The sequence below is a fragment of the Lepisosteus platostomus genome, chromosome 1 (assembly GCF_059453375.1).
Source record: "Lepisosteus platostomus isolate fLepPlt1 chromosome 1, fLepPlt1.hap1, whole genome shotgun sequence".
Lineage (NCBI taxonomy): Eukaryota > Metazoa > Chordata > Actinopteri > Semionotiformes > Lepisosteidae > Lepisosteus > Lepisosteus platostomus.
The window spans coordinates 31999680-32023823 of NC_142611.1; the positions used below are offsets into that span (position 1 = coordinate 31999680).

Sequence of the window (24144 nt, forward strand, 5' to 3'; positions counted from 1 at the left end):
AGAATTTACGGTAACTCGCGGTAGACTGCGTAAAGCGCACCGCAAAATAATGCGGTATAGCCCACTTGTTTTGAATGGCTGCATCTGTATAAGTTTGATGGGTTGACCTGCTTTCTGATACCCAGCCGCTGTCTCAAATGACCAGGAATAACAATTTACTATACATAATATAATAATATTTACTATTAATAACGTTTTTTTAATAAGGTTTTTCTTTGATCAAAGAACGGTTGAATTCAACACTCACACAAGATTCAGTATTATAAACTTTGGTATTTTGAGTTTGTGGCATTCTGCTTTTTACGTGGTAATATGCAGGTATTCCTCTTAAACACCTGTTCAAGAATAATTCTCACAATAGGAACCCATGTACTGTATGCCGCGGTAATGCCATATGGTAGCCTGTACGTAATTGTAAATAAACAAAAAGCAAAAGTTTTTGTAAAACCGTAGATGATAATATATATATTATTTAAATAACATTTGTGAAAAAATTCACAAGTAACAGTCTTTTTTACGTTGGCGGTTTGAAAGTTCTGCTTGTTTTTCCTAAAAAGGTATTGACATTTGAAATATCTTATCTCAAAAGTAAATAAACATATATACACCAGAATCCCGGTCCTGGAAAAAAAAGAAAAAAAGAAAAAATTAAAACTCATACATTGCAAATTTTCTCTTCTAATTAGGACTTTTTATCTCTTACATGGTACTTTAGAAACTCATTAATAAGACTTTTTATCTCCCACATGGGACATTAGAAACTCCTTAATAGGACATTTTTTCTCCTGCAAAAGATTTTTTTGATGGGACTTCAGAGCAAAGTGTATGACATGATAGAAGAGCCTGTGTGTGTTTATTTTAAAATTGGTCTTAGTTAACGGGACATTCTCAATGGTTTGAATGTAGGGATCAGTACCAGATAAAATGAACTTAAAATGTTACTTTTATTTTGTTAACATAAAAAACTATTCAGACATTATTCTTACTGCAGGAAAACCAAATTACCTGCAGATTACAAAGACCCAAACTCATGCATCTCAAGTGTATTCAAAATAGTTTGGAAGTTAATGTCATAGCTGTGTACTGCAGTTAGCTGTGCAGGATTTACAGGCTGAATTAGAGGAACTAGCTACTTAACCAGATTCAATTTTATCTTGCTTTGTGAAAATCCAGATTTTTCTCAACATATTTACCAAATTGAATTGGCTCATTAAGATCATTTTGTGAAACTGTCATGATCATAATCCCTCCTCTTAAGGGCGCTCTGGCCCTTTTGTATTTTAGTTGATTATGTACACCTGCCCTCTGTTTGTCCCTCCTTATTTATGCTTGGCGCACTTGCTACTCCTGGCTCTGCATTGGAAGATGGATGCCCGGAGGTCTGCCTACCATCAAGTCGCCCTACGTCCGCGACTTGAAGGCATAGGCTTCCTAATTCCGTCCTGACCAGCTGAGTCCAGGGCTCGGAGCGCCTGGCCTCATCACTCTATTTTAACTTCCTGGTTCCATGTCCCAATTCATTGTTTTTACTCTTGTCTTTGTCTTGGATGGACCTCCCAGTTTTGGATATTGGAGTGTGCCTTGGTTTCCCTATTTAGACTGTTTTAAACCTGTTTGCCTGCGCCACGCACCCTGACCATGAGTACACAGCCATCACGCCCTCCTGTCTGCCATCCCATCCTGCTCCTGCTGTGTTTCCCTTGAAGTCTTATTCCAGTCACTTCCGGATTTTACCGTCTGCATAGGATCCTAAACTACACATCGTGACAGAAACTTTGTGAAAGAATTATTGCAGACAAAAGACAGACTTGACATCTGACTTTGACATGAGGCAAATGGGACACTTATTCCTTTTCAAGGGTGGACTGAGATTCAGTTCCATCTAAAGCCAGATGATGAAGATTTGGCTGTACTTGTTCTGGTTAGTGACCGCAATTGAAAAATACCAATTATAGGGTACAATGTTAATGAAGAGACTGTAAAAAGAGACTGCACCGATGCTCAAAATAATTCGGCCTTTTCCATAGTAAAAAAAAAATAATGAAAGCATTATCACACATGAAACAAAAAGGCATTCACAACCTTGTGAATATTATCCAAAGCAACAACTACAAATGTCAAGAGTGTACAGTGAAGATTGGAAGGCTGGATGTGATAATGCCAAGAGGACACAAACTTCAATCCTGATATTCAGTGGTTTTCGAGCCTGAAATCACAGCCTGCAGTCCGGCAATATTACTGAGCATACTATTACACTGCAAAGTAGAACCTTAATGGGAAGACTACAGTTAATAAAATCTGAAATTCCAATCAATGTATTCAGAAAAGAAGACAAAATAAAAATTGTAGAAGGAATCTTCTGAGGTAGATGACCACAGAGTCATAGATAAAAAATTCTGGTAATGTTGTTGTAATGGAGACTTAATTTAAGTCATATCTCTGAAGATCAAAGAGACTTTTTTTAAAAAATGCTAAAAAGAGAATCAAGAGCTTTCTCCAGAGATCAGGATGACATAAAAATGAAAATAAATCTCCATGACCATCTTCCCATACAGAAAAAAGTATACTGCAGTAGTTCTATTACCTTTATATAAAAAGGTAAAGGAATATTTACAATATTTAATCATTAAAGAATTGGTAAACTATGTCAAAATCACCTTATTCCTCTCCTGTCATTTGTGTGTGTAAAAGGATGGTACATTTTGACTCTGAATTGACTACAGGGAGCTGAATAAAAAGACTGTTCTAGCTCGACAGTTAATTCCATGCATTCAGGACATCTTGGACAGATTGTTAAAGATTCGGTTAGAGAAATACCGAAACCAATTAATGAACCCACTTGCAGGAGCTGATAAAGCCTTGCCGTGATCCAAAGAAAACATTAGTCGAAGAAACGAGTTCAAGAGTCCAGGGGAAGCCAGAGATCAATACGGGGAGAGAGTTACCGAAGCCAGTCCGTAATCCGAAACCGAAGACGATTGAGCAATCCAAGAGTCCAGGGGAAGCCAGAGATCTAAAACAGGGAGAGAGTACCAAAGCCAAGCCATGATCTGAAAAACAGTAGTCAAAGGGGAAAAACCATAGTCCGAAAACCAAGAAAGACACAAAGAGGAAGAAGGCGTAGCGCAACTAGGAAGCTCAAAAGGAAAACCAATACTGAGCGAGGGGGTAGGAAAAGACTAGTGTTTAAGTACAAGATGAGACGGGGGTGTGGTGGTGAATATGTACACTGGTAGGTAGACTAATGAAGTAAGACTACGCCTTCTTCTGCCTCTTCTGTTGCGGAAGAGGCAGGGATGGTAACATTACCCCCCCCTACGGCGGCTCCTGACGCCCTAGCGGGACAATTAGGGAAGTTGAGATGGAAGTCCTGGATAAGATTGGGATCCAGAATATCCTTCTCCGGAACCCAAGAACGCTCCTCTGGACCGTAGCCTTCCCAATCAACTAGATACTGCAGGGATCCACGAGACCATCGGGAATCTATGATCTTATTGACAGTGTAGGCAGGGAGTCCATCAATTACTCGAGGCGGTGGGGTTTTTTGTTGTGGTTTAGACAGGGTGGATCTGTGAAAGGGCTTAAGGAGGGAAACATGGAATGTAGGGTGGATCTGAAGGGTAGGAGGCAAGGCCAGCCTATAAATTACTGGGGTAATCTGGGTGAGGACACGAAAAGGACCGATGTACCTGGGAGCAAGCTTGCCAGAAGGTTGCTTTAGAGGAAGGTTGCGGGTAGACAACCAAACAAATTGGCTGCGTCGAAATCTGGGTGGGATTCGACACTGCCGATCCGCCACTATCTTCTGCTGAGCTGCGGTGTGAAGAAGCATGGCTTTGGCCTTTCTCCAGAAGTTCTGCAGGTTAGCAATATATTCTTGAACAGATGGAACCTCTGTGTCGGGATTGGAGTCTGTGAGAAGAGGAGGCTGATAACACTTGAAGGGAGACATGCCAGTAGATGCAGTATACAACGAATTGTGTGCATATTCTGCCCATGGAAGCAATGACACCCAATTATCATGGGTAGAGGAGATATAAGCCTGTAAGTAGGTTAGCAGTTCTTGATTCATGCGTTCCGTCTGACCGTTAGCCTGAGGGTGATAAGCTGATGTACAGAAGGCCTTCCAAAATCGGGAGACAAACTGGGGGCCCCTATCTGAAACAATATCTTTAGGGATGCCATGAAGACGGAAGATATGCAGTACAAATAACTCTGCTAGTTCCCAAGCCGTAGGCAAAGAAGGCAGGGGAATAAAATGGGCAGATTTGGAGAAGCCATCTACTACTACCATAACTGTCGTGTATCCTTGGCTTGGTGGAAGGTCAGTAATAAAATCAACTGGGAGGTGGGTCCAAGGACGGTCGGGGATAGGTAAGGGTTGAAGAGGGCCTGCCGCCCTCATCCGAGAAGACGTCATTTGGGAACAGATAGAGCAGGCCTGGACATACTCCTTGACATCTTTGGCCATAGTTAGCCACCAGAAGTCTCTGGAGATGAAATCCAAAGTACATTGGAATCCAGGGTGTCCAGCGAAACCGGAGTCATGTCCCCATTATAAAACTGAAGATCTGACTAGACTCGAGACGAATAATTTGTCCTGAGGGCACTGAGGAGGTACCGTCTATCCAACCAAGGCGCGTCTAACTACAACCTCAATGTCCCATCTTACAGCTGCCAGAAATTTACCAGATGGGATGATGGGTTCAGGAAGCAGTTCGGCCTCAGCAGGGTTGTGGATTCGTGAGAGAGTGTCTGCTTTGATATTCTTAGAGCCTGGAGTGTAGGTAATAAGGAAATTAAATCTGGTAAAAAAAAGGGACCATCTGGCCTGTCGAGGACAAAGATGTTTGGCCGATTGCAAATACTCCAGGTTTTTGTGATCAGTGTATATCAAAAATGGATGATGAGCACCCTCTAGCCAGTGCCTCGATTCCTCCAATGCCAACTTAATAGCCAGGAGCTCACGGTTACCAACATCATAGTTTATCTGTGCAGGGGATAACTTCTTAGAGAAGAAGGCAGAGGGGTGAAGAATCTTTTTCTCCATGACGTTGAGAGAGAACAGCACCCACACCATGGCCAGAAGCGTCCACTTCGACAACAAAAGGCAAAGAAAGATCAGGGTGTTACAGGATGGTGGCCGTTGTGAATAGGTGTTTCATGCGCTGAAATGCCTCTTCTGCTTGAGGGGTCCATTTACCTTGACTTGGTCCTTTTCGAGTTAAGAAGGTTATTGGAGCAACCACCGAGCTGAAGTTTTGAATAAACCTCCTGTAGAAGTTAGCAAAGCCAAGAAACCATTGTATGTGTTTAAGATTCTTGGGTGTGGGCCAATCAGTAATCGCGGAGACTTTATTTGAATCCATTTCCAATCCTTCTGGAGAGATGATGTAACCTAAAAAATTAAACCTAGAAGCATTGAAAGTGCACTTCTCCAGTTTGACATAAAGTTTATTGTTAATGAGCCGGGAGAGGACTTCTCTGACATGGAGAACATGATCCTGGAAGGTATTCGAAAAAATCAGAATGTCATCCAGGTATACCAAGACAAACCTTTGTAGCAGATCACGAAAAATATCACTAATAAAAATTTGAAACACTGCTGGGGCATTTACCAAACCAAAAGGCATGACCAAATATTCATAATGTCCATGGGTTGTCATGAATGCTGTCTTCCATTCGTCCCCTTCCTGAATACGGATTAGATTATAGGCCCCTCGTAGATCCAGTTTGGTGAAGATCTTGGCCCCATGCACAGACTCAAGCTCTGCTGGAATTAGAGGCAAAGGGTACCGGTTCTTGATGGTGATCTTTTTAAGGCCTTGATAATCAGTACAGGGACGGAGCCCACCATCCTTTTTCTCCACAAAAAAAAAAAACTGGCACATGCAGGTGAAGTGGATGGACGTATAAGTCCAGCCTTCAGAGAATCTTGTATGTAAATTTTCAGGGCCTCAAATTCAGAATTGGAGAGCGGAAATATACAACCTTTAGGAGGGGTAGTACCTGGCAAAAGGTCAATGGCACAATCATATGGTCGATGGGGTGGGAGGGCCAAGGCCTCTTGCTCATTAAAGGCTTCCTGTAGATCAGAATATTGGGGGGGTATGGTAAGAACACCAGAAGGGGGCGTCTACGTGAGTGCAATTCTTACGGGTAGATGACAGCAGTTCCTTATACATCAGGGTCCCCAAGTTAAAATTTCTCTACGGAACCATGAAATGTTAGGGTCATGCTGTTGTACCCAAGGAAAGCCTAGTACAAGGGGATGTGATCGGGTCTCGAGGAGATAAAACCAGATGTTCCACATGGGTGGTGCCAATTTGCAAGCTTATTATTTCAGTTTGCCATCTAATAAGTCCTGGAGATACTGGGGAACCATCTATAGATTGAACATGAAGAGGAGGAGTCACCAGGGTCAAGGGTAAGTTCCAAATTTGAGCGATGGGGGCGTCTATAAAGTTCCCCGCTGCCCCTGAGTCAATAAAAGCAAGAAGTGGCATCTGTTTATTACCCCAAAATAGTGTAGACAGAATAGAAAATCCTGAAGAAAACTGAGGGGATTGCGTTATCTCACTCACCTTAGGATCTAGAGAAGGTGGGTGGCGCCTCAAAGATGAGTATGAAGCAGGGCAATCAGCTTTAAAGTGTCCTAATTTTCCACAGTACATGCAGCGACCCTCTCGTCGGCGTCTCTCTCTTTCTTCAGGGGTTAACTGGGTGCAGGCTATTTCCATATTTCATGCTATGTTCTTGAAGTTTCAATGTTTTCAAGGTTTTCAATGTGCTCTTTAAAGATGTGCTAAACACGGGGACATCATGGTGCATGGTGTAGGCCAAATGGGATCCTAATCCACTCATAAAGACTGTTATGATTGCAGCTAAAAGGAGGCTTTCCTCTTCCAAGAACCCCTCGTGCTAAACCCTTTTCTCGATCTAAATCAGAAAACCATGATTTTCTACCTAATCTTGTTACGATCCCTGCCTCCCGGCAATGAAAGAGGCAGAAGAAAGTGTAGTCTTACTTCTTGTTCCGAGTCTAAAGTTCTGGTAGGTGATGGCCGGGGAGCCTCTAGTATTCGTGTCTGAGATCTTTCTGTATTCCTCTAAGCTCTAATTCCAACACCTGGGAAATTACTTCCTCCAACGTTCTGCCCAACTGTGGCATAGTTACCAGGTGGTCCTTTAGTTCTTCACATAATCCTTGTCGAAAAAGAAAAATAAGGACCTCATCATCCCAGTGAGTCTCCGCTGCTGCTACTCGAAAGTCAATGGCATAATCCTGTGCAGACCTGCGGCCCTGGCGGATAGATGACAGGAGGAAGGCGGAGTCTTGACCAGCTGAAGAATGACAAAAAAAACCCTTAAATTTCTCTAAGAAGAGATAGTCCTGTTCTTCAGGAGCCCCGCGATCTAGCAGGGTAGTAGCCCATTCCAGAGCACAGCCAGTTAACAGAGAAACTACGAAGGCAATCTTGTCCTGAGGAGAAAAAAAAGTTTCCGGATGGAGCCTGAAAACCAGCGCACACTGTGCTAAGAAGCCCCGACATTTCGTAGGGTTGCCGTCAAACCTGTCAGGTGGGGTAAGTGGAAGAGGTCAAGGAGCAGGTGTAGGAGCTGGCGGGGGTGGAGCCGAAGCGGCAGCTCCAGCGTTACTTTCTCTATTACTGGTAGGCGGCATTGCTGACAGGTGCGCGGAAATCTGTTGGACGGAAGCCTGTAACTGGAGTAAAGCTTGCCAGTGAACCAAGTTCTCCTCTTGCTCCGCTGGGTCCATGTTAAAAGGCTCAGTATTCTGTTAAAGATTCAGTAAGAGAAACCAAAACCAATTAATGAACCCACTCGCAGGAGCTGATTAAACCTTGCCATGATCCAAAGAAAACAGTAGTCGAAGAAACGAGCCGAGAGTCCAGGGGAAGCCAGAGATCAAAACAAGGAGAGAGTTACCGAAGCCAGTCCGTAATCCGAAACCGAAGACGATAGAGCAATCCGAGAGTCCAGGGGAAGCCAGAGATCCAAAACAGGGAGAGAGTACCGAACCCAAGCCGTGATCCGAAAAACCGTAGTCAAAGGGGAAAAACTGTAATAAGAAAACCAAGAAAGACACAAAGAGGAAGAAGGCGTAGCACAACTAGGAAGCTTGAAAGGAAAACAAATACTGAGCGAAGAGGTAGGAAAAGACTAGTGTTTAAGTACATGATGAGACGGGGGTGTGGTGGTGAATATGTATACTGATAGGTAGACTAATGAGGTAAGACTACACCTTCTTCTGCCTCTTCCATTACCGGGAGGCAGGGATCGTAACAAGATTAGGTAGAAAATCATGGTTTTCTGATTTAGATCGAGAAAACGGGTTTAGCAAGAGGGGTTCTTGGAAGAGGAAAGCCTCATTTTAGCTGCAATCATAACACTCTTTATGAATGGATTAGGATCCCATTTGGCCTACACCATGCACCATGATGTCCCCGTGTTTAGCACATCTTTAAAGAGCACATTAAAAACCTTGAAAACATTGAAACTTCAAGAACATAGCATGAAACTAAGAGCAGATAAATGTGAAATTACTAAGCGAGAAGTTAAAAATCTAAGAATGGTCAAATCTGAACTGGGGTACAAAATCAACACCAATGACAGAGCAGCAGTGCAAGCACTGAAGGACAACTGGTGAATTGCATAAAGGTTTAGGTTTTCTCAGTTATTACAGGAAATACATCAAAGACTTTTCAAGAAAAGCTAAACTTCTCTATGACCTTTTGTGCATATCACCAAATCTAGATGGTCAAAAAAGGAGAGGACCTGGAAGGAGGCACACAGGTGAGCTGTGGTCTACAGTCAGACGTAAAGTCGTGGTTCCTATAAATTACGCCATATCTAGACATCAGAACATCAGGATGTATTAAGCCAGCTCATTGAATGCCTGATGCAGCCACCAGTGATGGCCTACCCAGATTTCACTCTCCCATTTATTCTGCGTGGATGCCTCAACCCATGGGCTTAGTGCCATTCTGTAATAAGGTCAGCGAGGTCAGTTGAGAGTCATAGCATACAGTTCTAGGTACCTTATCCGTGTTAAGAAAAATTACCACTTGCATTTTAGGAAGTTAGAGCTTTTAGAACTGAACAGCTAATGAACTCCAGGAGGCTGTGGCAAACAATGAAAACAGTCACAAATATGAATTCTTCAATGAATAGCTTCCATATAATGGATGAGCTGGCTAAAGCAAACAAGCTGAATGATTTTTATCTGAGGTTTGAGGCACAGGACTTCTCTCGTGCATGTGATAGTATATTAGATACTATCACAGCTGACAGTAGTACTGGTAGGCTTGTAATAGGTCCACAGACGACCACACAATATTTCAAGCACATATGTGTGAAAAAGTCAAAAGGTCCCGATGGCGTCTCTGTGTCTCTTTTAAAAACGTGTGCAGAGGAATTAACACTAGCATGGTGCCCTATTTTTCAGAAGTCTGTTGACTTTCACTCTGTTCCAGCACTGTGAAAAAAAGCAATAATCGTGACAGTACCCAAAAAGCCTTGTCCCTCAGATAATAATGACTACAGACCTGTAGCACTGACATCTGTTGTTATGAAATGTATTGAGAGAATTATGGTATCCATGCTGTGCTCAGAAGTTAACACTGTACTGGATCCATATCAGTTTGCATATGAACACCGGCGGGGCACTGATGATGCAATTAACAGCATTATGCATCTGGTTCTTAAACACCTAGAGGACTCCAATGCCTATGCGCGGCTGCTGTTTGTTGACTTCAGCTATGCATTTAATACGCTGCATCCCCATCTATTGATAAGCAAGTTGAAGCAAATGTCAGTTAACCATAACATTATAAGAAGGTATCACTCATGTTTAACAAACCGTACACAGTATGTCTGAGTCAATAAAACTCTGTCTGAGTCACAATCCATTAGCACAGGTGCCCCTCAGGGCTGTGTGAGCTCACCAGTTCTGTTCACACTTTATACAAATTATTGTACGAGCAGTAGTCAAAGCAGCTTAATTTTCAAATTCTCAGATGATACAGCTGTGCTTGGCTTAATGCATAGATGATGCAGTTAATCTGTGTACATGTCAGAAATACAAAGGTTTGTGCAATGGTGTGACAACAATAGCCTAATTTTAAATGTTAATAAAACAAAATAGTTTTTTATCTCAGAGCACTTGGTGATCACTCACATGTAGTAATCAACAACTTACCTATCACTCAGGTTGATTCATATAAGTACTTAGGTGTACACATAAACAGTAACCTGTGCTGAACTATGTTAAGAGTGTTTGCTCCAAAGTTCATCAGCGCTTATATTTCTTGCGAATACTAAGACTGTTTGGGGTACGACACAAAATAATGCTACTCTTTTACCAAACCGTAGTCAAGAACATTATCATATATGGTATATCAATGTGGTTTGGTAACTTATCAGTTCAATTCAGATCACAAATTACCCGTCTCATCCAAACAGCTTTGAAGGTCATGGGAGTGAATCAGCACCCCTCCCTGCAGACAATCTTTGAAAAAGCCATAATCAAACAGGCAGAAAAAATGATATCAGATCCTTCCCACATCCTCAATTCTGGATACCAACTTCTTCTTTCTTGCAAACAATTTAGGGTTCCCAAATGTAAGTCAAACAGATACAAACATTCCTTTGTTCTACTATCCATTAAAGTTGTCAATGCAAATGGCAAGGATAAACACAATTATTTACCTTTACAATCCACTTGTGTGCAATATGTTTTGTGTTATAAATGCTATATGTTTTTACTGTATTTTATGTTATACAGTACATGTGCAAAGTTTTTTTGGGGGGTGTGTGCATTATATTTAAATGTACAGAAGTGCTGTGTGTCCACAAAAAAAATCCTCAGGGGACAATAAATCTTATCTTAACTGGGTAAACATTGAGAATTTAAAGGGCCTTCTGTACCTCACAGTGTTATTTACAGTTTGTAGTACAATAACTCATTAACCTATGTTCTAACATCTGCCAAATTTCACTGGATATTATTGGTTTGCTGAGCTAGCAGGCTATACTTTTACCATCAAGTATTGTGCTGGGAGACACAACATTAATGCTGATGTTTTATCAAGAATGCTGTGGGAAGTGGAGTTTTATGTCAGATTGTAGGGAAGAGACTTCCACAGATGTTATAGCAGTTGTCATATAGTCCACAGATGTGCAGAATGCAAGTCAATCTGCATCGATTACCTCCACTTCCAATATGTCAGCCCTTTGCCATGTTCCTTGTGATTTTTCTACCACTGAGCCCTTCATCTTCAAAGAAATAAGGACAGCTCAAGTGAAAGATCAAGACATTAGCAGAGTATTGATTTAAAAATTTTGTTCGCAGACCAACTGATCAAGAAAGGAAGAGAGAATCTAACAAAACAACAGCACTACTGTGACAGTGGAATTAGCTTCAGATGGATGAAGATAGAATACTACAGTATGTTGGAAGACTGGAACAAAAAATCACTTTTTTGCCAACCAAATAAAAGTGGATAGTATACCAAGAACTGCATGAAGAAATGGGACACCTTGGTAATGAGAGTGCTGTCAAACTTTCTAAAAAGCAGTTTTAATTGGCTATATATGCAAAGTGATATTGATCACTATATTAATAGAGTATGTAGGTATAGGGGCAATGCTTATTAATAAGTTAGAATTAAAAGTTGCTGTGCTTTCCTAAATGAGGCCTCATCTCTCTTTCTCATCTCTGTGGTGCAGCCACAGAGAAGCTATTAAAACAGTTCTGATTTAAGGTGTTTTCTCTGATAAGGAGGAGCTCCCAAGTGGGATGCACCCAGCCATGCTTGGCTATCATGATCAATGGCCATTCCTAGCGCCTATCTGTCTGTGAGAGTCTTGGGAACATCTGGACTGCGGTCAGATGTTAGATTGTTACTTATCTCTCACTTTGACCAATCAATCAGGAACCTGTAGACTATTGTTGACAACCTGAATAAGTTTTTATTCAGCAGCAGTGCTACACCAGAAGCAAACCAAGTTTCTTTCCTCTTAAGAGTGACTTGTTTGGACCCGCGATCATCCTCTGTGCATAGAGACTTTCTTCTAGTCAGCTGGACTACTAGTAGATCCCTGAGAGAGACACTGTCGGGCACGTCGCCACAGCAGAAATGTTTCCTCCTAATCCGCCTGACTCCGAGCAGCACCCTGACAGGTTGGCCGGGAGCCAGAGGATGCCGGGACGATGCCTATCAAACACAGCAGCGATTGGAAGCAGCCACTAGCTGGTCTTTGGTGTATTTTTTGTTGTATTCTTTGTGATTATATATTTGCATCGTGATTATATACCTTGAATTTTGGTAACCCTCACTGTAAGATCTGCCATCTGTATCCAGGCAGACTGTTATATGTTTTATATGCACAATTTATGTATTAATAAATGTATCTCGTGTATTGAATCCATGTGTGTGCGTGACTGATCAATTGACTTTCTAATAGCCATAATGAATCACCTCGTGATTACTGCTACAATTGATAAATTGTCCCAGTAAATTCACAAAACCCCTACATACTGTAGGTGTATCAAACAAAGGAAACCCAATGATCCATTAAAGGACCCTTAACCAGTATTGTTACCACCAAATGTTTTGAACTGGTATCATTAGACAGTGAAGATGATTGTGTAAAGTACATTGTCCCTTCTCACTGTTGTGAATCTGATGAGACGGTTGTGTAAATCGACAAGCTAGTCCATTTTATCCACAAGCAAATGAAAATGTGCCACCTTCATTAGCCAGGGTGAAAAATCACAACACAGTAGAGAAGACATTAGGACAAAATGTCTGAATTATAGCCCTGGCTAGTGAAGGGCTGTAATTATAATTATAGCCCTGAATTATAGCACTGGTAGTGGCCCAGATGCCACTTAGGTAGCGTTATGACCTCGGGTAGCCTGGGGTAGCTCCAGGGGAAGCAGAAGTAGAACCAGTACAAGCAAACAGAAGTCATTCCTCTAGAAAGAGAAGGGCACCACAGTTCCACTATTGTGGCTGCCTACTGTACTACTATTGCCATATCCTTTCTTTCTTTTTTCAAGTTACCAAGAATCTATTTAGAAGATTACATCTATACTGGGTGTTTTAACAATTTACTTAATAGTTATTAGATTGTTTCCTTATAGGAAGCTTTAAATGTGCAAGGTAGCATGAAATTGCACTAACACAGTAATTAAGAACTGCTCTATTTTACAGGATGATCCCTCCATCAGTCCCCTTTTTTCCAACTGCTGCCCAATCATCTCTTAATGCCGACCACCCAATCTACGTAAATTTCTTGTCACAGCTCCCTCGACTGCACTTAGCAATCATCCCCACCAGGCACCTTTCATTGCAACAGAACTCGCTGCATCACCTGCAAATACACATCAAATAACGAACTTATTCTGGGCCCCTTAGGTCAATTCCGGATCACCCAGATGACATCCTGTATCTCCAGCAACTTCATTTACTGGATCTCTTGCAAAAAATGCCCAGGTATGTACGTTGGGGAAACCGGAAGAAGACTAGGAGGCCGCTTCAGAGAACATGTTAGGGCTGTTAAGATTGAAGATTTCTCCAAGCCCACATTCTCTACACTACACATATCATTTCCATACCTCCTCCCTCCTCATCCAACTTCTCTGGTTCCCTTCACTCCAGCTCCTCTCTTCTTGACTCAGCATTCCTCAATAAACTAGTTACATGCATGAAACCCACCACATCTATCTTAGATCCCATTCCCACCACCTTATTTCAGTCCTGTTTCTCTTCTCTCTGTCCCATTGTCCTCAATATTATACATGAATCCATGAGCAATGGCATTGTACCAACGGTCTTCAGAACTGCTGCCATTACCCCCATGCCAAAAAAGCCTAACATGGCTCTCCACAACCTTAACAATTTTCGCCCCATCTCCAACTTACACTTTCTTGCAAAAATTCTAGAACATGCTGTCACACTTCAGTTACATAACCATCTCACGACAAACAACTTTTTCGAACCCCTCCAATCTGGCTTCCGTCAACTTTACAGCACAGAAACTGCCCTGGTCAAAGTCACTAACAATTTTCTAATAGCTTCTGATTCTGGTTCTCTTTCTATACCCATCCGTCTTGATCTCAGTGCTGCTTTTGACACTGTTGAGCATAACATCTTACTTTCTCGTCTTGAAACTGTGTTTGGAGTTTCTGACTGCTCTCAAATGGTTCAAATCTTACCTCACTGATCGCTGTCACTTTGTCTCTCTTAATGAGTATAGGTCTGAAATTGGTATTGTTAAGTCTGGTGTTCCTCAGGGCTCAATACTGGGCCCCTTGCTCTTCAGCATTTACATGTTTCCACTTGGTCAGCTTTTAAGATCACATGGCCTCAGCTTTCATTTCTATGCTGACAATACTCAAATATACATCCATACCAAACCTGACATTGATGTGGCTGTCTCTATTCTACTTGCATCTCTGACATAAAAATTTGGATGACTCAAAATTTCCTTCATTTCCTTCACCCCCAATCAACTTCGTAAAGCCAGTCCTGTAACCCTATCTGTAGATGGTTCTGTACTTGAGCTTCAATCTAAATTGAAAAACCTTGGGGTTATATTCGATTCTGGCTTAACATTCGACCCACATGTGCAGCATATTGTCAAAACATCTTTTTTTCACCTCAGAAATATCACTAGACTACGCCCTATGCTATCACGAACTGTGGCTGAAAAGCTGATCAACACATTTGTGTTCTCTCAAATTGACTACTGTAATGCTCTACTCGCTGGGGTATCTAAATCTACTTTAAACAAACTGCAGTTTGTCCAAAATTCAGCAGCCAGAATCCTGATCAGGTCTAGTGCAAATGATCACATTACTCCTATCCTGGAGTCCTTGCACTGGGTTCTGGTCAAATGACGTGTAGACTTTAAAATCCTCATGCTCACCTGTAAGGCTCTGAATGGCTTGGCACCTCTTTTCCTGTCTGAACTATTATCGCCCCACTCCCCACCTCGCAACCTTCGCTCTTCTAACTCTGGTCTCCTTACTGTACCCCAAGCCCATCTACATTGTATGGGTGAAAGGGCCTTCTTCTGTTATGCCCTATGCTCTGGAACTCTCACCCCAAGGATATCAGAGAATCACCTTCTCTAAACTCCTTCAAATCCAGATTCAAAACCCTTTTCTTTAGAAAAGCCTTTACTTAACTGGTTCCATTCTTCACCCCTCTGCTTTTCTTAGTACCACCATCCATGGTCTCCTCTGTATATTGTAATTGTGTTTTATCTTGTGTATTCTTTTTATTTATTTTTGTTGTCATTCTGTAAAGTACTTTGAGAAGCCACCTTTAAAGGCGCTATATAAAATAAAGTTTTTTATTATTTTTATCACACTGATCTGTTTCTCTCTTCTCAAAGAAGAGTTCCTCAACTTCCACAACTGAAAGCAAACAGAAATGAAACTCATCCTAAATCTAGGTTCACATCTTCTCCCTTCTCTCAATGACAGGCTTATTTTTATGTAGTCTTCTCTATTTTCATGCAGGTTTTGACTTCACACCTTTCTCCATCTTGCATATCTTGAGTCGCCTCTCTGCCTCTCCCCTCTTCCTCCTCCTCTACTTTTCCAGGTTTCGTTCTCCTGTACTATTTAATCTTTGCTGTCTACCATGTCTTTCTCACACCTGAAGAAGGCTCCAGAGCCAAAACGTTGTGTTTCTTTTCTATTCTTTTCAGCATGGAATAAACTACTTACCTGTTCCAATGTACGTATATATTGAATCTTTCTGGTTCTGATCAGTAGATTAGTTTGAGTATTCAAGTCCTTTGAAGGCATTGACAAAATCACACAATGGAATTCTTCTGAATTTAGTAAAACACAAACCAGAGGAAAGAAGGGGAATCTATAATGGAATGGACTGAACAACTGAATATACTTTTTTAACCCAATGTTTTGTAGTTAATGGGGAAATCTATTACCTCCTTATGTCTTTCAAGAAATTGTTGTATGAGATCATTAGGCCAATTTGCAAAATACCAAACTAAACAAGATGACCAGCCTTCCCATTTTCAACTTTTCATATCTTCAGGCACATCAAAATAAACAATAAGCATTCAACCCCAGACTGCCTTTTCTTGTGAGATTGTGGGAATTTAAATCAATATATTTAATTTGGTCTCATTATATATTTAAACATATATTAAATATTCTAGCTAAAGAAAAGCTTTGCTTAATGTTAAATTCATTTTGTTTTGATGGATCATAGACATTTACATTACTGTAAAAACTGAAACTTTTTAACACTCTTTTTATTCATAAAAATACTAATTCATTCTTGTCCTCATATATTAATTGCAATGTGTATGTACATGCATATTATTAATGAACTTATTACTATATACTTATTATTATGAACTTATTAATGAGGGATAAGACATTTTACCTGTTTTGCCACTTCAGCAAGCAGTAAGGTTTTTCCAGTGCAAGGTCCTCCATAAACAATTAATGGATTAATTCTTCCTGCCTTAGAAGGCAGAATGTACTTGTGAATTAAACTTAATGCTTCACATCTGTACTCGAAAAATGTCGCATAGGTTTTGCACAAAGATAAATGCTGCAGTACTTCATCGTAAAGAGGGTCCATTTCAGTGTCAAAGTTCTGTTGGACTGTAGCTTGGATAATGTCCACCATATCCTCATAAAACTGTTTACACAGGCCTTCAACATAATGATTTTCCACATCTTCAGAATACCCAAGTTTCATATCACAATGAGTGACAGATGTGTACACTCTAAGGTTGGAAGATGCAACAATTGTGGGAATAAATTCATCTCTGAGTTTGATGAGTTTCTCATGGGCTTCTTGGTTGCGCATTATCTTCTCACCCTCTGTTACTGTATCCATGTAGCGACCCATTTCTGGAAGTTTTGCATGTCTGTCAAAGTTAGCAATTTTCCTGATATAGCAAACACACTTTTTCAGGAATGCAGGGGTTTGTTTTCCTAAAGCAAAGTCCAATTCATCTTCAAGGGCTAAAAAAAGCAAAGTAGAGTTATTGTCAGAGACATACATGGAGGACATAATATCTTAATACTCTTGTTCGCAGTGAGCTTCTTTGAAATTCCTAGTCTAATTGTTGAAAAATGTATAACAACTCAGACCTTAGTTTTCATTCAAGATATGGTTTTTCTTGACTAATACACAGTAAATTCACAGCTGATACAATCAATAAACAATGCACAGTCCTAACCCTGAATATGATCTTTGTCTCAGAAAGAAAAAGAATATCAGTTTGTTATTGGAAGATCAGTGTTCATGTGGTATCCCTCCTAGGCCAACTCTAGAATGTGCAGGTCTCCTTCTAAAACCTTGAGACTGTCATTCTGATAAAGTGAAAAAAATATTTCTAACTGTGACAACACCAGCACATTATTGTTCATATTAATGTCCATTATCCATCAATGCAAGCAGGTCACGTTAGTTTTTCCACATTTCCAGTGATCTTTCATTTTTTTAGACACCCCTCTAGGATCCTAGACCTAACAGGTCCCCTTTTGGGGTAGGCTGCACAGCCATCTTCGTCTTCAGCTGCAAAGATACCCAACACTGTGATGCTTTCGTATTCACCCAGTTGCACCCTTCAATTTAGAATTTAATCAGTTAGCAATGGAGAATTCACACCAGTTATCTCCATGCCACCCACTTGCAACATTCACTAAAATCACTAACTCGCTAACACCATAGCTCAGACTTAACCCCCAGCACCCAGTTCACAATCTTCACTTCAATGAACATGACAACCTTCTCACACTTCACCAAGCACTATATCTTCATGAGAAAACACTAATTTCATATAATTTACAGTACTTTTCCATCTGATCCTGTTTGGTCAATAAGACTACTCTCTAAATGAGAACTTGTACCCATTACATGGCAGCAGCCGGTTTATTGGGAGTATTCAGGATTCAACTAGGAGTATAAGCGACTCCTATCCCTTGCTTATGAGGGGAAAGTAAGTATTTGCACTGACATTGCTTCCTTACTGCCCCAGTTCAGGTGGCCCACCCTTTTCCCCTTTTATCTAATTGTTCCCATTTGTTTGTACAGATCCAGCCATTCAGAATGCGCAGAGGATACTGCAGTAGTCTGCAATTCAGTGTCTTTGGGTACTGCAGCTTTTTAGAAATACTCAGTTGTGGGACTGCACTACTTTGCAAAAACCGCCAGGTGGAGCAGTGAAAGTTCAACGCGGAGTGTGGAGTATTTGGACTGTCACCAGAAAACACCTGGTTTCAAATTCCGGTCAATGCTGAGGGACAATCTTTTTCCAGACTTTTATTAATTTTAAACTATTTATTACAGCATGTTAAACTAATTAAGAAGTAGGTTTATTTTAAAAAAGCAATATTGCTCAGTTGGATATATAAAAATAGTTTATTATTATACTGTAGCATGTGAACATGATGTGTCTCTTTCAGGTTTACATCCACATAAAGAAAATCCAAAAATAAATTTTGGTAGCTGTAGATTGTAGTGGTAACTAATTGTAAAAAAGTACAGTACCTTCTTCATAAATATTTTATGCATCAAAGTCTTAATGTGCTGACAGTGGGTTATGGTTCAACGTGCTTGTTCTAACATAAAGTTTATATCCTGTACTTCATAAAAAAGTTATAATTTTTGATCCTTTTCTAAGAATACGCAGTAAGAACAACACTTGCTGTTATTGTAAAAAAAAAGTAATATAAATATGGAATCGTGTAACTAAGCAGCTAAAATGTCACAAGTGGATGTTTTGGAAACATTTTGACATTTGATTTATAAAAAAAGTAATAGTGGTAATGGACAATGGAATGCTCATGAACTGTAATGTAGCGTGCTGGACCCAGGCAGTTCAAAGCGGTTCATAATGTTTAATTATTAAATTTTTAATTCCCAATTTTTCAGTGCACACAACAAATTTCCAGGGTCATCTGGCTTACCACCTGGGGACGCTCCAGTACCACAGTTTGAGAACCACTGCTTTAGAGCGATTCTTTTGGCTATATTTTTTCTAGCCGGATGTGTAAAGATAGTTTATTATTATAGCTTGTGTGAACGCGATGCGCCTCTTTCTGGTTTACATTCACATAAAGAAAATCAATGTTTTGTCTTAATACAAATTTCAGCAATGAGAAATTTTACTTTACATTTTGATTAAGAAAAATATTTCACACATACTGTACTGTAGTGGCTTTGAAACCATATAGTATCATACTGTATATACAGTATATTTATACAGTATACAAACTCATTGCCATTCATTGACATGTCCGTTACTGTTTCGGTATATCTGTGGATCTGACTTCATGGGAGTCGAGTGTGTGGAACAGCAGGAGGTAAGACATGGTGGGGGCGTAGTTTTGATTATACTATGAATGAATCCCTGAGGAATATCGTCTAAGTTTCAGAATTATAAAAAATACATCTTTGATGAGTTTGCACAAGATAAAAAGGTACCTTTGCAGAAGACGTGTACTGCACAAAAGTAGGTTAATTTTTCCAATCTAACTGACTGTACTTTAGCTCTCATAACTGAGCAGAAAATAACCTTGCTCTCACAAACAGCTTTGTTACAGTTTGTGTAAACACACTGCACCCTTTTGAATGGATTTTTATTACCTTTATCACCTTTGTCTTTCTGGGGCATGGGGCTTGTGTCCCTTCCTCAGTTTAACATCTGATTCGTCCCCAGTAATCTGAGAGACTAAAACCTGCTATTGATAAAACATCTGCCTTGCCACTGTAGCGGCGAGGCTTATTAATAAGAAAGAATTAAGTGTTCTGAGCTTTCCCAAATTAGGCCCCATCTCTGTTCATCTCTGTGGTGCAGCCACAGAGAAACTATTCATGCAGGCTGATTTAAGGTTTCCTTTGATAAGGGACAGCTCCCAAAGGGGGATGCACTAAGCTAAGCCTGGCTAGCTAAGCCAACACGAACTAGCCGGTCAGTGAGCATCTGCAGCGCACCGTCGCAAGCCGCACAGCACAGCCTGGCACGGAGCCAGAGAGCCCGCAGGAGATCTGAATCTCCAGAGATTGGATGAGTATTCAACTTCAATGCATTACAGCTCGAGAATTGAATTGTTATCCCAACCAGTTAATATCAATTTAATTCCTAAGAGTTATGTACTTGTTTTGAGTATCTAATGTAGAAGTTATAACCAAGTTCATTTATGAAACGGTCTTAATGAATGATATACTGGACGTATGTCCTCTTGATATGTGTAACACTTTGTAACTGACTGAATATATATCTTTTGTATTCTGATAAACCTGTCGATAAGATCTGTTAGGTTTACATGCATATTCTATGTATTAATAAATGTATCCTCCTGTATTAGTACCTGTGTGTATGCGCTGTTTGAGTTATATTGCATGGTTGGATTCTAAAGCCATCAAAAGAATCAATTTTGTGATTTACTGCTACAATTTATAATTGTCCCACTAAATGTCCAAACCCTACAGAACTGGTGCCTTCAGAGAGCACACTACATTTTTTATTGGCGTCCCTGGGCCGGCTATGGCAACGCTACATTTTTTTATTGGCGTCCCTGGGTGGGCTGGTAAGACTGAAATGAGTCAACCAAGCGGAATAATTCATATAAAATGCCGCGGGTTTCATACACGACAATACAGTGTGCTGAAAGCCAGAAGGAAAAAAGTTCCCCTTGCTCTTTAAGCAGTGCTTGGTTGTTTTGTGATCTTTTGCGATCTACGGGGTTGATTGCATACTTGATCTTGTGGTTTTCTGTGGTAAAACTGTGATTTCGTACTTAAAAGTAATACTCTTTAAGTTTAACGATGGTTGCTAAAAGGTCTGAATTCGAGTCGCTATTAAGCACTCTTTCTAGCAGCGACAAGTCTGAGCACGATCTCAGTCATATCTCCGTCAGCGGAGAAGCTAGGAGAATAAATCTCCATTCTCTGAGAGAGCTAGCGAAGGACATAGAGAGATTTGACCCCGCAGTGTCAGAGAATAATATCGAAAGTTATATTCAGGACCTCAGGTATACCCTGCAGTATCTGCCAAACGCCACAGAAGAAAGCGTTTCTGGTCAGGAAAACTACCAGCAGAGCAGTACATGAGTGGATGGCTAGGCAGATGAAAGAAGTCTGTAATGACTTTGAACAGCTGTGTCAAGCACTTATCGAAGAATACAGTGCATTTATTTACCCGACTGCCGCACTTAACATTAAGCACGAGAGAGCAGAGTCCCCTCGCGAATATTATGAGAGACTTAGACGAACTTATTTTGCAGGGCGAAATGATGAGGGTTGTGTAGAGAACACACATTTCAAGGGTTTATTCATTGCGAATCTTCACCCGTCAGTCAGAAAGATGATCTTAATGCAGACAGATGCACAGACCATGAAAATGACTGATATTAAGAGATTCGTGCAGAAAGCCTGGGAGTATGATGTCCAAAGTCGCTCTGAGCAAAAACCTGTTAAAGCGACTGTGTTCGCCGTCAGAGCCAGCAGGGTTAATTCCCTCCTGCTCGAAGGAACACAGGCTCCTGAGCTGGCTAAGCCCTGTTCCAAAGCAGGCACACAGAACCGCACCCAGCGTCCTAAGTGCCACGAGAACACCGGGGCAGGGAAAGGGCTAGAAACGGCTGAACAAAAGGATTCAGTAGCCGCCCGCCTGGCAAGGCTTGAACAAGTTTTATTAGGACAGAGACAACCACTCCCCAAGGCTGCCGGAAGCGTGAATGAGCTGATACTCTCCCCTGGAGGAGGCGGAGACCCGCCCCCTCTCCCTCCCTCAGTCTATCTGATTGAGCGGAAGCGTTCCTGCCTGGATGAGGTCAGCCACTCCCCAAGTGAATGCTGACTCCACCCCACAGAGCAGGCAGTAAAACACAGAGGAAAAGCAGGAAGCTTTTACCTCGAGGCTGCCATGGGAGGTGTCTTACACAGTGAGACACTGATTGACACTGAGGTTGAAAGGTGTTTGATGTCACACGGCAAGCTCAAACGGGTAGAAAAAGAAAAGGGCATGCGACTCAGAGAGGAACCTTTGGTGGATCACCAGAAAGGCAAGGTGTGGAAACAGGTCAAGGCTCCTAAGCCTTCTGTACAGATGGAAAGGGGGGCCAAGAGGCAGACTGTGCTCACACAGTGCCCACCGAACACAGAAGCCCATGTGGAGATTCCTTCTGTTCCCTCTGGACAAGAAATAAAAATATTTTCTTGTTCCCTGGATATACAAGGAAGCCGTGTCCCGGCTGAGGTCACAACAGCCTCCATGCCACAGGAGCGGTGCTCCAAGCAGCCGCCTGATCCACCAGGTAAAGCACACCCCTTTTACATCCCTAAAGAGGAGCTGATCCCCCCACCTGGCGATGAAAAGGAGCTTTCCCTGTGCACCCTGGCACCCAAGAGGGGTCAGGAACATCACCCTGCAGTGGTGGAAGGGATCCAGATGGCAGGAGAGCAGGTTGGTGATGTAGCCCTCACCCTTAGCCCTGAGAGGTCCTCTATTAGTGAGGATCTGCTTGAGCAGCTGTCACAGGGCCACCGCCAGGTGCCCCTGGCGCAACATTCACAGCTTAGACAGAGAGCCCAGCTGGACACTGGGACTACTGCGCTGTGGACACACCTGATCCCAGATGCCCATTCTAACATTAACATTATTTCTCACAACTACCAGGTAGTGAGTGAGACTGACCTGATTGTTCCTGCCTCGACAGCAGGGTTGCCAACACACCCAGTTCCCCAGAAGGGACAGGGAATGAAAGCCGGGCCGGTTTTCTCACAGCCACCAGCTCAGTCTGTCAGTCTGAGTCTGACCAACAGTGGTTCAGCCAGACTGGAGCTGGATGGTCAAGTCACCTGCCTGCCAGTGCAGGATATCGCAAAGAGGGGTGTCAGAATCCCCGCCTGCACTGACATGGGCCTGGTGAGTGATAGTAAGTTCAAAGACAGTGAAGATATCCCAGTGCTGGGGCAGCTCCCTGAACCCCTAGAGAGGGAAGGGGGGAGCGAGCAGGTGTCCTACACCCACGCCCAGCGAACAACTGTAAACATGCCGATAGAGGGATTCCTCAATCAGGAGGTGTGCAGGGTGGACCTGAACAGTGAGAATGGGATAACAATCCCAGATAACTCAGGTGCTCCAGATGACCACTCAGCCGAGGGTCAGGCATGCTCCACCGCTGCACCACCCCCTGCAGGGTTCCTAGAGCACAGGCATGAACAAATCGAAAAAGCAGATGCCCTGGAAACGGAGGAGCAGCATCAGCCGCTGTCAGATCTCCCCAGATTTCCAGGATGTTGGTGCCCAAGATGCCACATGGCATACTGAGAAAGACACCATGTACACGCTGCGCCAGCTTAGAAAGGCGACAGTCACTCATAAGGAGATGACTGGGATCAGCCACCCTAAAAGACTTTTGGGAGGACTGATTGCTGCCGCCACTGTTGTGCATTTGCTCTTTTTGGTAGGTTTGTTTGTTACTGGCACTCTCACCCTGACTGCCCCAAGAAGGCAGGTGTCAGAGATGCCAGAGGATAGTGACAGACTGTATCAACAGCAGCAAAAGTTGGAAAGCTTAGGGAAAACCCTACAGGCAACTTCCTATGCAAAAGGGTTAAACCTTATTCCCCAACCAGTGGACATGATTGTTGGTGTTATACAGTGGGTTTATGCTTGTGTGCAATAGGCCAGAATGTTGACACAAGACCTGTTAAGGGAGTTTAGTGCCACAGTAGCCAGTCTAACCACGGCACAATTCCCAACCCACTTGATTCCACTCTTCTCAGTAGAGGAGTATGTGACATTAACCCCATCGTTCATAGCTCACCCAGAAGGCAATCCAAGATTGAATTCGGTTCCAAATCTTGAGATGGGTATGGCTACCAAAGCTATCCATTGGCTATGTCTAACCGATCCACCAATGAAGGGTGTAAAGCTACTAACGAGCAGAGGGAGGTTAATGAACCTCATGAAGAGCAGGTGAGAAATAAATGGCTGGTCAACACACCACATTTAACTGTCACCATGACTTGTGACAGGCATGATACAGCTACCGCAATGCAGCTACCTAACCAAATAGCTTTCCTGCAAGTTCCCGAGGAGGCCACAGTG

General features: G+C 42.0%; 1 protein-coding gene across 4 annotated transcripts in view; it reads right to left on the bottom strand.

Annotated features, from left to right (window-relative positions):
- nwd2 (NACHT and WD repeat domain containing 2) overlaps positions 1-24144 on the bottom strand; it is a 211979-nt gene that overhangs the window by 26216 nt on the left and 161619 nt on the right. For all 4 annotated transcript variants that reach the window (XM_088627888.1, XM_088627905.1, XM_088627881.1 and 1 more), the window contains exon 7: positions 16455-17044. In XM_088627888.1, coding sequence (XP_088484014.1) covers positions 16455-17044 — 590 coding nt within the window. The remainder of the gene's footprint in view (positions 1-16454; positions 17045-24144) is intronic.